Here is a 12,664-nt window from a genome sequence, read left to right as displayed (position 1 = left end):
ATAGATTAAAAATACTCAAAGTATAATATAACTCAACATCATAAACTCAATAATGACATTATGGTTTAAAAATAGACTCTAAAAGAATCCTTCTACTTAACTCTACTCTGTTTATGAAGCCTCTAACTGACTCATAAGAAGGTGACGAGACAAGTCCATGGCTACCTCAAAGAACTACTAAATAATAAAGGAATGAATGGAATGAAAGGAGCTCTTACTAATGAAAAGAGGTCTCACTAAAACTGGAGAAGTAGATCCTTAACGATACACCTGTTGATGATCTCTAATACCTATTTCTGTATCATAAAATGATGCAGGCCAAATGACGTCAGTATATGGAATGTACGAGTATGTAATATAACTGAAAGGAAACTTACTTAAAGATACTCAACTCAACTCAACTCATAGGACTCAACTCTGAAAATAGCTCAACTCAATAAAGTATGCAATATGTGTAAAATAATGCTTTAAAAGATATGAATACGTAAATATAACTCAATATATAAAAATATAATATTTTACTTCTTGGGGAGTTTTCCTAACCGATAATCATCACTTATGAGTTAGTGATGATACAACAAAGTGAAGTCGTTTCCACATCCATCCAATACCTTGCCAGAGTAATGGACATCAACATCTATGGATCCAATCGTCAAGTCCTTTTCTGGGACAAGAGAGGTGTAGCCTCTATCCTACATTGGCTATGTAGTTGCGAGGTTTGAGTCAATTAAACTCTTATCCAACTTGGTGCTCAATACTACTCCCAAAACATATGCTCATATTAACATCATCAATTAGTCTAATTAGACTTTTAATTTAAACATCAAACTTATCTCAAAACATCATCATCATCATTACCTCTTTATCAGTCATTACAACTTTTTTTAAAAAAACATCATTTATATTGTCATCAAAACATCTTGCTCAAAATCCTCAACTCATCTCTTCTCTTTAAAATAGGTATAATCTCAACTCAATGAATGCATTTAAAATAAATATATAATTTAACTTCTCAACTCAATCTCAAAATAGATGTTTTAATGTAATAATGGTCAACTCTTTTATACTTAAAATACTTATGCTCAAGATAATAATTATGGAATTTCTAAAACTCATGCTCAAAATAATAATTAAGAGACTTCTTATACTCAACTCATGCTCAAACGCTTTCTCAATCAAGATGAAAATAGCCATTTCTTTAAACTCAAAATAGTGCATAAAAATAATCAATGCAAAAACATTCACAAATTATTATTTAAATACTCTATGAATGCATAAAATACAAATGAAATCTCACTTAGAGTTCACACAAACACGAATCCATACTCTCAAAAAGACTCAACTCAAGAAACTCATCAAGGAATATTATAATATAAATACAATAACACGATGAAATTCATACACAAAACTCGATAAGAATTATAAATAATTCAAGAATGCAATTCATGGAACTTCAAAACTCAACTAGAGATCATGTGAATAAAATCATGAATAGAAATCTCAAGAATTCAAGGTGTATAATCAATAATAATCTCGATACATAATTATATATAACTCAATGAACGAAAAAAAATTACTTATTCGGAACTCAAGAAACTAGGGCTAAATTTCAACTCAACTGTTTAACGATAGAATTTAGATGCAGGGCGCGTGGATGAACTCAATCCAATGATATGACTGTTTTCCACTTATTTACCCACAACTTCATACCTACTAGCAGATGCATCTTGTACCCATAACATAATCCGAACAAGTATATACATGAACACATTATAATTTTACCATTTCAAGAGCAATAAATAATTTCACAAGGTAAATCTCAGTTACAATAGTCAACATGGCAACACTTGGACCTTCGGTCCTTTCATATCACGTATTAAACAAGATGGACATGCTCAATTATAACTAGGTCAGTTTCTCTATCATCATCCACATAGTCAAGATCAATTCATAAATGATAGCCACACAATGGTTCTCTCATGGAACCCATGCCAAAGCTATATATGTGTCAGAACGTGATATCCGATCCAATATATGTGTCAAAATATGACACATGATCCTATATATGTGTCAAATGTGACACCCGATCCAATATACATGTCGGAACATGATACCTGATCCAAAATATATATTAGAATGTGACACCTGATCCAATAGCACAATCACAACTACAATCACAGTCCTCAATGAATAATTCACATACTTGCATAATCAAGAATAGGTTCATTGCATGCAGTTGTTCACAATTAATCATTTCGTTGGTTTTGTTCTATCTTTCCCTTCATCTACAACACTTCATCAAGCCTTCTTCATTCAAAGCATCACTATTAGTAGAGAAAGTTTAAAATTATAGACTTTACGATCCTAAACTTGTAGATCGATCACAACCACATATCGATCACTCAACTACAACCATTGAAACCATGGTAGACATCACAACATTACTAGAATACTATTAGGAGTCTCTCTATAACATAGACTAAACCATAACCTTCAGCCACAGGTAATCAAATAAGTTCACGGCAAAAGATAATCAAATAAGTTATTCACATTCATCAGTTATTTTTACAAAGACCATCAATCATATCAACAAGCAGTATAGTTATCATCTAAGAACTAGACTATCATCACTAGTCACAAGATCATCATACCCATATAGTATATTCCTACCCTAATAACAAATACCATACATTCAGCTATCTAAACTCTATGCCCGAAGGCCTAGGCATAAAATCTCTTGTCAACTACAATATAGAATGCGTGGGAACAGATTTACAACTAGTTAACTAGAGAAACCTAGACTACCTGGGAGCCAAGCAACTATAGAGAGGCATTGTGGCTTCAACTCTAGCTTCCAGACAACAAAATGGTGAAAGTGGGCCTGAATTCCACCGATTGGAACCTTTCCTGTGCTAAAATCTCCTTTTCCCTCCTTTTCCAAGCCTAGAGAAGCCTTCAGAGGGTTTCTGGGGTAACCTTCGCATCTTTTTGGCACTTAGGGACAAGAGGAGAAAATAAGAATTTTTCGATATTAAGTTCTACCCCGACCATCCTGCTCTAGCGGCTCACATCCCGTTGGAGCGGCGCCAATGTAGTGGTATTATGTCCGCTCTGGCGGGATGGTGCTGGTCCAGATGGCAAAATTTTATGGTTTTCCGTATCTTTTAATAACCTATGGTTTGCATTGTAACATTTTCTTTATTTTATTTTTCAGTTGTAATTTTGTTATCTTGTAATTTCACTAACAATTTTAAGGAGATTCAACAATGTCTATAATTGAAAAATCCACGGATATCAAGATGGGAGATCTTAACAAACCATTTCGGTTCAATGGTAATCTCTTCAAGAGATTGAAGGGTACTTAAGTCTTCTCAATGTTTCTTATGTGTTAACGGAGAAGAATCTTGATAAAGTTGACATTCTTTTCATGGATAATGATAAACTTATTTCTCATCAAGAAAAGTGAAAAAGTACAATGATGATTCCTACAAGTGTCGGCTTTATATTTTTAATTATCTATCTAATAATTTTTATGATTATTATGATAGAACTTACTTTAGTGCAAAAAATTTGGGAAGCATTGCAGAGTAAGTATGACACCAAAGAAGCTGAAGCAAAAAAAATAGTTGCTAGCCGATTTTCTCATTTTTAAATAGTGGATGACAAATCATTGGTTGAGGAGGTCAAAATTGAAGATAACCTTATTGTTTGTGACATAGTAGATAAACTTCCACCTTCTTGGAAGGAATTTTAAAAACTTATGCGTCATAAACAAAAGGAAACCTCTCTTGAGATGTTGATAATGAAAATCTACATGGAAGAGGAGGCAACAGACCAAGATGCACTTTTACAATCAGAATAGAGCAAAATCACAATGAAGGTAAATTTAGATACTTGCAATAATGCTACTCCTGAATTTAACAAAAATACTTCTTTGAAGCCTAAAAAGAAAAAAATTCAAGAAAAATAATGGTAGACCTCCCAAGAAAAATAATGGTGAAAATAATCAAGCACAAATCAACAAGTTCAAGATAGGGGATCATGCTTTGTCTGTGCCAAGAATGGGATTATTGCTCGATTTTGAAGATTACGAAATAGTGGTTGTACACCTCAGGCGAATGTTATCGAAGAGCCTTTTGTGGCGGATTACAGACATAAACATGATTGAGAATGTTGACGGTTAGTGGGTTGATTTTGGTGCAACCCATCATTTTTGTGATGACAAAGATTCGTTTAAAAAATATACTCCTTTTGGAGAGCCTAAAAACATCATACTAAGTGATTCTCACACTATTCAAGTGCTTGGAATGAGAGATGTCGAATTGTGTTTTACCTCTGGAAGGGTATTAATTTTGAAAGATGTACGTTATACTCCTTTCATGAGAAAAGAATTAATGTCTAGTTTTCTTCTGAATAAAGCAGGCTTCAAACAGATTATTGAATTCGATAAATATGTAATTGTGAAAAAGAATATTTTTGTGAGAAAAGGGTATGCTTGTTATGGGATGTTTAATCTGAATGTTGAAATGAATAAAGTTTTTACTTTGTTTATATGTTTTCTTCTACTAATTTTTGACATGCTCGTTTTTGTCATATTAATGATCGTTATATGGGAATCATGAGTAGTTTAGGATTAATCTCAGTTATTAAAAATAATTTTTTAAAGTGAGTGTCTTGTTGTAAAGCCAAAATCACTAAAAGGCTTCATTTTCAAGTTGAAAAAAAACTGATTTATTAGAATTAGTTTACATTGATATTTGTGAACTTGGAGGTAGTTTAACTCCTGGAGAAAATAGATATTTTATCACTTTTATTGATGATTTTTCTAAGTTTACATATTTTTACTTAATGAAAAATAAAAGTGATGCTTTTGAAAATTTTAAAATCTATCTCCATGAGGTTAAAAATTAATTTGAAAAAAAAAGAATAGAAGTGATAGAGACCGTGAATATGAGTCAAATGAGTTTAATTCTTTTGTTGGATCATTGAAAATAATTCATGAAACTCCTCCTCCTTATTCTCCTTCATCTAACGGTGTAGCGGAAAGAAAAAATAGAGTTTTGGTTGAATTGACTAATGACATGCTTATTGAGTCAAATAAACCTTTAAATTTTTGGGATGAAGCTATTTTGACCGCTTGTTATGTATTGAATCGTGTGCCTCATAAAAAGACTAAACTGACAATTTTTGAGTTGTGGAAAGGTTACAAGCCAAGTTTGGGATATGTAAGAGTTTGGGGATGTCTAGCCTTTGTGAGGCTAAATATGGATCCCCAAATTACAAAATTGAGTAAGAAAGTTACTACTTGTGTTTTTCTTGATTATGCTTCAAATAGTACAGACTAAAGATTTTTTAACCTTGAAGATAATATTATAATAGAATCAAGTGATGCTATTTTTCATGAAAATAATTTTTTTTTTGATTCTAAAAATAGTGGGGGTCAAAGGATTGAACAAAATATTTTGTCACTACCTAGTTATTCTTCTTTCGCTTTAAAAAATAAAGAAATTGATGATTTTTAATTAAGAAGAAGTAAAAGAGCTAGAGTAGAAAAAGATCTTGGTCCTGATTTTTATGTTTTTAATGTTGGAGATGACTCTCTCACTTTACAAGAAGTTTTATCTTCATATGATTCTATTTTTTTTTTTGAAAGAGGCTGTAAATGATGAAATGAAATCACTAATTTCTAATAAAACTTGGAAGTTAGTTGATTTACCACCGGGTTGTAAAACAGTTGGTTGCAAATGGGTCTGACGAAAAAAAGTTGAAATCGAATAGATCAATTGATGAATATAAGGCTAGATTAGTTGTTAAAGTTTTTAAGCAACTGAAAGGCCTAGAATGTTTTGATATTTTTTCTCCAGTTACTAGAATTACATCCATTAGACTTTTAATTACTATGACTGCAATTTTTGATTTGCATATTCATCAAATGGATGTAAAATCTATTTTTTTAAATGGAGACCTTAATGAGAAAATTTATATGGAACAACTCGACTGTTTTGTTGAAGCAGGCCAAGAAAGCAAAGAATGTAAACTTACTAAATCCCTATATGGATTGAAACAGGCACCAAAGCAATGACATAAAAAGTTTGATTCTTGCATGATTGAAAATGATTTTAAAACAAATGAGTATGATAAGTGCATATATCATAAGTTTTGGAATAATTCACATGTTATTATTTATCTATATGTTGATGATTTATTGATCTTTGATTCTAACATGAATGTTATCGATAACACTAAAAATATTCTTAGAAGCCATTTTGATATGAAAGATCTTAGTGAAACAAATTTTATACTTGGAATAAAGATTACTAGAACATGTGATGGAATTTTCCTTCACCAGTCACATTATGTTGAGAAAATTTTGAAAAAATATAACTTTCTTAATTGCAAGCATGTTTTAACTCATTTTGATTCAAGTGTACACTTGTTTTCTGTTCAAAGTGAAAATAATGTGATAAATCAAAAGGAATATGTTAGCTTAATTGAAAGTTTGAGATATGTGACTGATTGCACTAGGTCTGATATTGCATATGCAGTAGAAGTACTTAGCAGGTTTATAAGAAAGCCAGGTAATAAACATTGGCATGCTATAACAAGAGTTATGAGATATTTAATTGGAATAAAAACTTGTGGTTTGTTCTATAAAAAATATCCTGCTATACTTGAAGGCTTTTCTGATACAGATTGGAATACTTTAGCAGGTGATTCTTATTCTACCACTGATTATATTTTTACTTTGGATCTGGTTCTATTTGTTGGAAGTCTAAAAAGCAAACTATAATTGCTAACTCTACCATGGAGGCTGAACTAATTGTTTTAGCTTCAACTAGTGAGTAAGCGAATTGGTTGAGATATTTATTATTTGAAATACCTTATTTTGAAATATCAATTCCCCATATTTTAATTCATTGTGATAGCACCACTGCAATTAGTAGAGTTCAAAACAGTTATTACAACAATAAATTCAGACCTATAAGGAGGAAACACAGTAATGTAAGATCGTATTTGACGAGTGATAGCATTAATGTTGATTATGCCAAATCTTGTGATAATCTTGCAGATCCTCTTACTAAGGCCTTAACAAGAGAAAAGATCTGAAGCACATCGAGGGGGATGGGACTGAAGCCTATAAATCCATGAGTCATATATGAGGAAACTCAACCTGGGATTAGAGATCCTATAACCAGGTTCAATGGAAAAATGAATCATATGATGACTTATTGTGAGAAAATGCACTAATTTTTATTCCCTCCCTATGATGTGAATGCATTGTATCCTGTAGTGATTTGTGGAGGTTGAGTTTACAAAACTCTTAATGAAAATCTGTAGCCCGTATGGATGGAGTGTTAAACTTACAGGAGCACTCTCGACAGATTTCACCTATGTGGGTGTGGAAGTAGGCCGCTTTCTATGAGAATTGGGCATATTCCCAAAAACACTCATGAAACCGGGATAACACAAGGCCGTAATGTGGTGGCTTAGAAAGCTCATGTCAACACCTTGATTACTATGTGTGAGCAGTAATATTCTATTTTCCTTAAAAAGCCATAGTTCAAGTCTGAGACCACTACGATTCTAGAGTAAAAGTTACTGTTTCACTAAGTGAAGGTTCAATGCAGAGCACACCTTCATTATGCATAATAATCTTCCTTCAGTTGATAGACTCTCTTATTTAATATTAAAATGAGTGAGGAATTGTTAATGTGGTATTTTAATAATTTAAGGATTTTACTTCTTTGCATTGCCACATAGACGTTGGTTTCTGCCCGTTGGTGGACTTGAACTGCAGTTTGTTGGGTGTAATGGCAATCTTAATTGCTGCATTACTCATTTGGAGTTAGTGCATAATATTACTATTTCATTCCTTTGCAGCATCTCTTAGCCGTTGACAGCATTGCATTTGCACGTTGGGCATTAGTTACCCCACATTACTTCCCTCTTTATTCCTCCATTGTATCTTGTAACCTATGTAATTTCTAGATCATTTACTTTCTCTATTTACTTTAACATTATCTTGTTATTCATTGCTAGAAAGACTTCCTCATCTATAAATAGAGATGGTCTTACTTTATTTTTTGAGACACAAGAAAATATAGAGTGACAAAAAATAGTCAAAAAGAAAGTTGTTATTAGTTGCAAAGAGGTGTTCTTTTTGTAGAGCTTTAGACTCAACTCTTGTCCAGAGTTTGTTGAGTTACACTTTGTGATAAGACTATTGTATTCTAGAGGGGACAAGTCAAGAAGACTACTGCTGGATCGGTGAAAAGATTTGCGGCGGTGGACTTGAATCTCCATAAAGAGAGCGAGATATCCGCACCTCGGTCTAAAGATACTTTATTTCTTCATTTTATTTTTCAGTTGTAATTTTGTAATTTCACCAACAAGTGGTCTAGCTCTACGATCCATTAAGATTCAATCCTTTTATGAGCAAACATTAAACAAAGAGGCTCTCGATTTAATTTAGGTCAAGGATTCAAGGAAAGTCACAAGACATACACAAATAATTCAAACATAAACATAGTGTACACACTTGATTGTACCATAGTTACGATTAAGCACCATGTAAACACCTATTCTGGGAGTGTTCCTCTTCTGCCTCAGGAAATAAGCTAATCGTATCATTAAACCGACAAACAGCCAGAAAATAGAGAAAGTTAAGTACACTTAAGAAAGTCGTTAGCCAGCAGAAGTAATCTAGATGACCTCTATTTATGTTGTTCGCGAGCCAGCTCGTGTTGCCTCCAGCTGAAGTAACATTATCCACCACGCACACCAAGAGACTGTTAATTAAGCCAGCAACAGCAATGCCAAACGTGTAAAGAGCTGCTGCAAAGCTGGACATGGTTTTCGGAAATAGACTGTATATGAACTCAACCTGTGCAACCGCATTCAAAGCCTCAGCAACCCCGTATAGTGCCAACTGTGGTGCGAACCACATACAGGACATGTTTAACACAGCGTTAGGGTCATCCTCGAACCCTGCATTGATTGCCTTATTGCGTCGTATGGTTTCTGTTATCGCTGAAAGTGCCGTAGCCACAATGCCAAGAAATAAGCCAATCCCCATTCTGGAAACTGAACTTAGCCCTGTTGGATTTCCAGTATACCTTGACAGTAAAGACACCAAAACACGATCGTAAAAAACAAGCCAGATTGTCAAAGCAACAATGGTAATCATGCCGAATGATCCTGCTGGGATTTCAAACTGAGGGGAAATGTGTCTATCCAAGGTCAGTAGTTGATATATCGAAAGTGGCTGACTGAATGACACAAGAAGCATAATACAGGTAGACCACATGGGAAGAACTCTAAGAAAACACTTCATTGATTCGACTTGTTCCACAGAGCATAGACTCCATGGATCTGAAGCTTTTCCATCAGGTTTCAACTCCACGTGAGGATCTTGAATTATGCAAGCTCTATTCAAACACCTATAACATACAATGAATGGAGGGCCCATTAGTAGCATTATGAAACAGAAAAAATGTTTTCCTATTTTTAAGGTACTTGCTTAATTAAATGCGCGCATGAATGGACGTTGAAGATAGAGGCGCTTATATATACCTGAAGTCAGTGGATGGTTCCAGGAGCTTTGATTCAGGTGCTCTATAGTAGCAGTCGTCGTTATAATTCAACTGAACATTTATATGTCTTTTTCTGAAGGTTGTCACTGCTACTTGAAACAATCCAGCGAACAAACTCCCTTCAGGTTTTGCTTTGATATAAAGAGGAGATCCAAACAAGAAAACGGAAACAGATAAAACCATGAGCAAAGCAGGGACAGCAAACCCAACTTGCCAACCAAAATGGTCTTGGATATAAACAATTACAGTAAGTGCAAGAACAATTGAAACTCCTTCACTGGCATTGAACCAATTGAAATAGCTATCCAAAACCCTCTCGTTATCTGGATTTTCTTTTTTCTCCAATTGGTCGGCACCAAATGCTACGGAGCAAGGTCTAACAAAACCAGCACCAATGGAAATAAGCCCAAAAGCACACAAAATTACACTAAGTTGGGCTGTTGTTGTTCCATTACAATCATGTTGATACTGACCACAGGGTAACGGCCTGAGTTGTGGAAATATTGTGGTGAGCCACAGAACAGACATTCCCTGTTGAGAGAAAACACGAATAAGACTTATAGTCTTGTATTTTGCATGAAAATAGCACTGATGAGTAATTGAGCACTATAACGCTAAAGTTTGCAATCAAATGGACGAAGCAAGCATAAGAAGTTGGGATAAAGGTGGAAGTAGTGCTAGTATCATTTTTTGTTGGGAAAAGGTTCCAATATACCCTCAACGTGATAGAGTTAATATAACCCTTTATAAAAGTAACTCATATATACCCCTATCGTTATATAAATGGCTAATATATATCTCTATCGTTACAAAATTTACTCACATATACCCTCATTGTTACAAAAATAGCTCACATATACCCTTTTCATCTTAAGGAAATAAAAAAATTAATTTTTTAATTTTAAAAATAATTCATGTATGGAGTTAGGAGTGTTCACGGTTTGGGTAAAAATCGATCCAAACCGAAAAATCATACCAAACCGATTAAATAACCCTATTTTTTATTTGGTTTGGTTTTGTTTATATTTTTAAAAACCGATAATATTTCGTTTAGTTTTGATTTTGTTCAAAAAAATCAAAGAAATAACTGAACCGAACAGACAAATTATATACATATTTTTTTATAATTATATATACATAATATATTAATTTTTATGAACATTTTTTAATATAAAAATGCAGCACACTAATTTAAAATAGTAAGGAATGATGCGTCTTGTATTGGTACAACCATAGTATTATTTTAGGCATTATTCAGTAAGTTTATATTGTTTAGTACAATGGATTAACTAATAATATAAAAAGGAAGTTAAACATAATTAAAGTTCTGGTATAAGAATTATATGATTCAAAAAAACACCAAGACAATTTTTTTTGAATGAATTAATGTCTTTTTTTCTCTTTTGAATAATCATTTCTTTTATTTTTGTTTATGGTTAATAACCGAATCAAATTAAACCAAAACCGATAACAACCAAACCGATGGATGCATATTTTATTTGGTTTGGTTTGATTTTAATAAATATAAAACCGATTAAATTGATTTGATTTTGATTTTGACCAATAACTGACCTTCACTCCTATATGGTGTATATATTTGTTTTAGACAATTAAAAATAAAAAATATATATATACACTCATACGTGTGATTCTTTTTTAGCAAAATTTAAGGGTATATATAATTGATTTGATTTTGATTTTGACCAATAACTAACCTTCACTCCTATATGGTGTATATATTTGTTTTAGACAATTAAAAATAAAAAATATATATATATACTCATACGTGTGATTCTTTTTTAGCAAAATTTAGGGGTATATATAATTTTTTCCCCGCATGAATTATTTTTTTGACTTCTTTAATTATCATTATTTGAGTTTTTAATTTTTATTTTATTTTTATTTTTTCATTCTTTGGTGTAAATATAAAAGAAATTTTTAAAAAAGTGTGAATGAAAAAAAGAGAAAAAAATAAGAAAAAAAATTTAAAACTATTTTTTTGCAGTTATATTGTAATTTAAAACTAGTTTAGTTTTTGTATCTATTTTAAAAAATGGGGCATGTCTGATAAATTTTACATTAAAAATAGTAAGGAAAATAAATTTCGCCATCCAAATAATAAAAATTCAAATTAGTCATTGAATAAAAAAAAGTTAAAAAAATAAATTTTATGTGAGAAGAATTAAATATACCCCAGTGACTTTTATAACGATCGAATATAACAGAAGAGAGCTTTTAAGTTTGCAGAGTTTTTGAGCTTTAGAACATAACCATTTCCATAACGGTAACGAGTAACAAACAAATTGAAAACAAGAAAAGGGCTGATTAAGTGAACTTACAATTAGACTGGAGATTGTTCCAATAGCCACAGCCTTATACCTTCCCACGTAAGAATCAGAAATAAAAGCCCCCAAAATAGCCAAACCATTTGAAAGTGTTGACCATAAATTAATCAAGATTGAAGCACGAGCAGCCTCCATGTGATAAAATGTTGTTATATAGATTATCATATTTGGTTGCAAACCATAGCTTGCCAATTTCTCACATGCTTCATTCACTACAAAAGAACACAAGGAAAGAATTAAAAGAAGTACTAACAAGAAACAAAGAGAGATACACACACGTATATACCTATGATAAATGGAATGGTTTTTAGACCACCTTTTCTTCTATTTTGTGAGTGATTCAGTAACAACTCTTCTTGTTCTGTGTTCTTTACCATTTTCTTTCTTCCTTGTTCAAATTCCTGCTTACTCCAAGAAGAGTGAAAGAAAAAGAGGAATTTTTTAACGTGAAATCTCCAAAGAGAAAAGATGTACAGAATAATAAAAGAAAAAGAGTCCAGAACCAATAAATGAGTTGACAAAAAGTGTACTATATATTGGGAAAGTTCGCCACCTATAAACTGATTTTCTTTTCGACATTTTTATCCGTCTCATCCAAATTTGATTTGTCAATTTATTTATTAATTATTGTCCAATATATCATGAACTTACAAGAAGAAGAACCTTGGATTAACTGATAAAATTACTATCATGTGACCAGTAGGTCACAGATTCAAGTCTTGAAAA

At 32.3% G+C, this 12,664-nt stretch overlaps 1 protein-coding gene across 1 annotated transcript; it reads right to left on the bottom strand.

Moving 5' to 3' along the window:
- Positions 1-8,463: 8,463 nt before the first annotated feature.
- On the bottom strand, positions 8,464-12,434 carry LOC129880302 (protein NRT1/ PTR FAMILY 1.2-like). Its single transcript, XM_055954277.1, has 4 exons — positions 12,225-12,434; positions 11,933-12,150; positions 9,574-10,124; positions 8,464-9,440 (listed from the first exon to the last, which is right to left on the bottom strand). The coding sequence occupies exons 1-4, from the start codon at positions 12,313-12,315 to the stop codon at positions 8,561-8,563; spliced, it is 1,740 nt and encodes a 579-aa protein (XP_055810252.1). The 5' UTR covers positions 12,316-12,434; the 3' UTR covers positions 8,464-8,560.
- Positions 12,435-12,664: the final 230 nt, after the last annotated feature.

The sequence above is a fragment of the Solanum dulcamara genome, chromosome 2 (assembly GCF_947179165.1).
Source record: "Solanum dulcamara chromosome 2, daSolDulc1.2, whole genome shotgun sequence".
NCBI lineage: Eukaryota > Viridiplantae > Streptophyta > Magnoliopsida > Solanales > Solanaceae > Solanum > Solanum dulcamara.
The sequence above is the reverse complement of the archived record's forward strand: the minus strand, read 5'-3'. Positions and strand labels throughout refer to the sequence as shown.

Excerpts from the sequence above, each read along its gene's own strand:
- LOC129880302 (XM_055954277.1), bottom strand. The coding sequence starts at position 12,315 with ATGGTAAAGAACACAGAACAAGAAGAGTTGTTACTGAATCACTCACAA. Across the intron at positions 12,151-12,224 it reads AACCATTCCATTTATCATAG|TGAATGAAGCATGTGAGAAA; the intron begins GTATATACGTGT and ends GTTCTTTTGTAG. Across the intron at positions 10,125-11,932 it reads GAACAATCTCCAGTCTAATT|GGAATGTCTGTTCTGTGGCT; the intron begins GTAAGTTCACTT and ends TTCTCTCAACAG.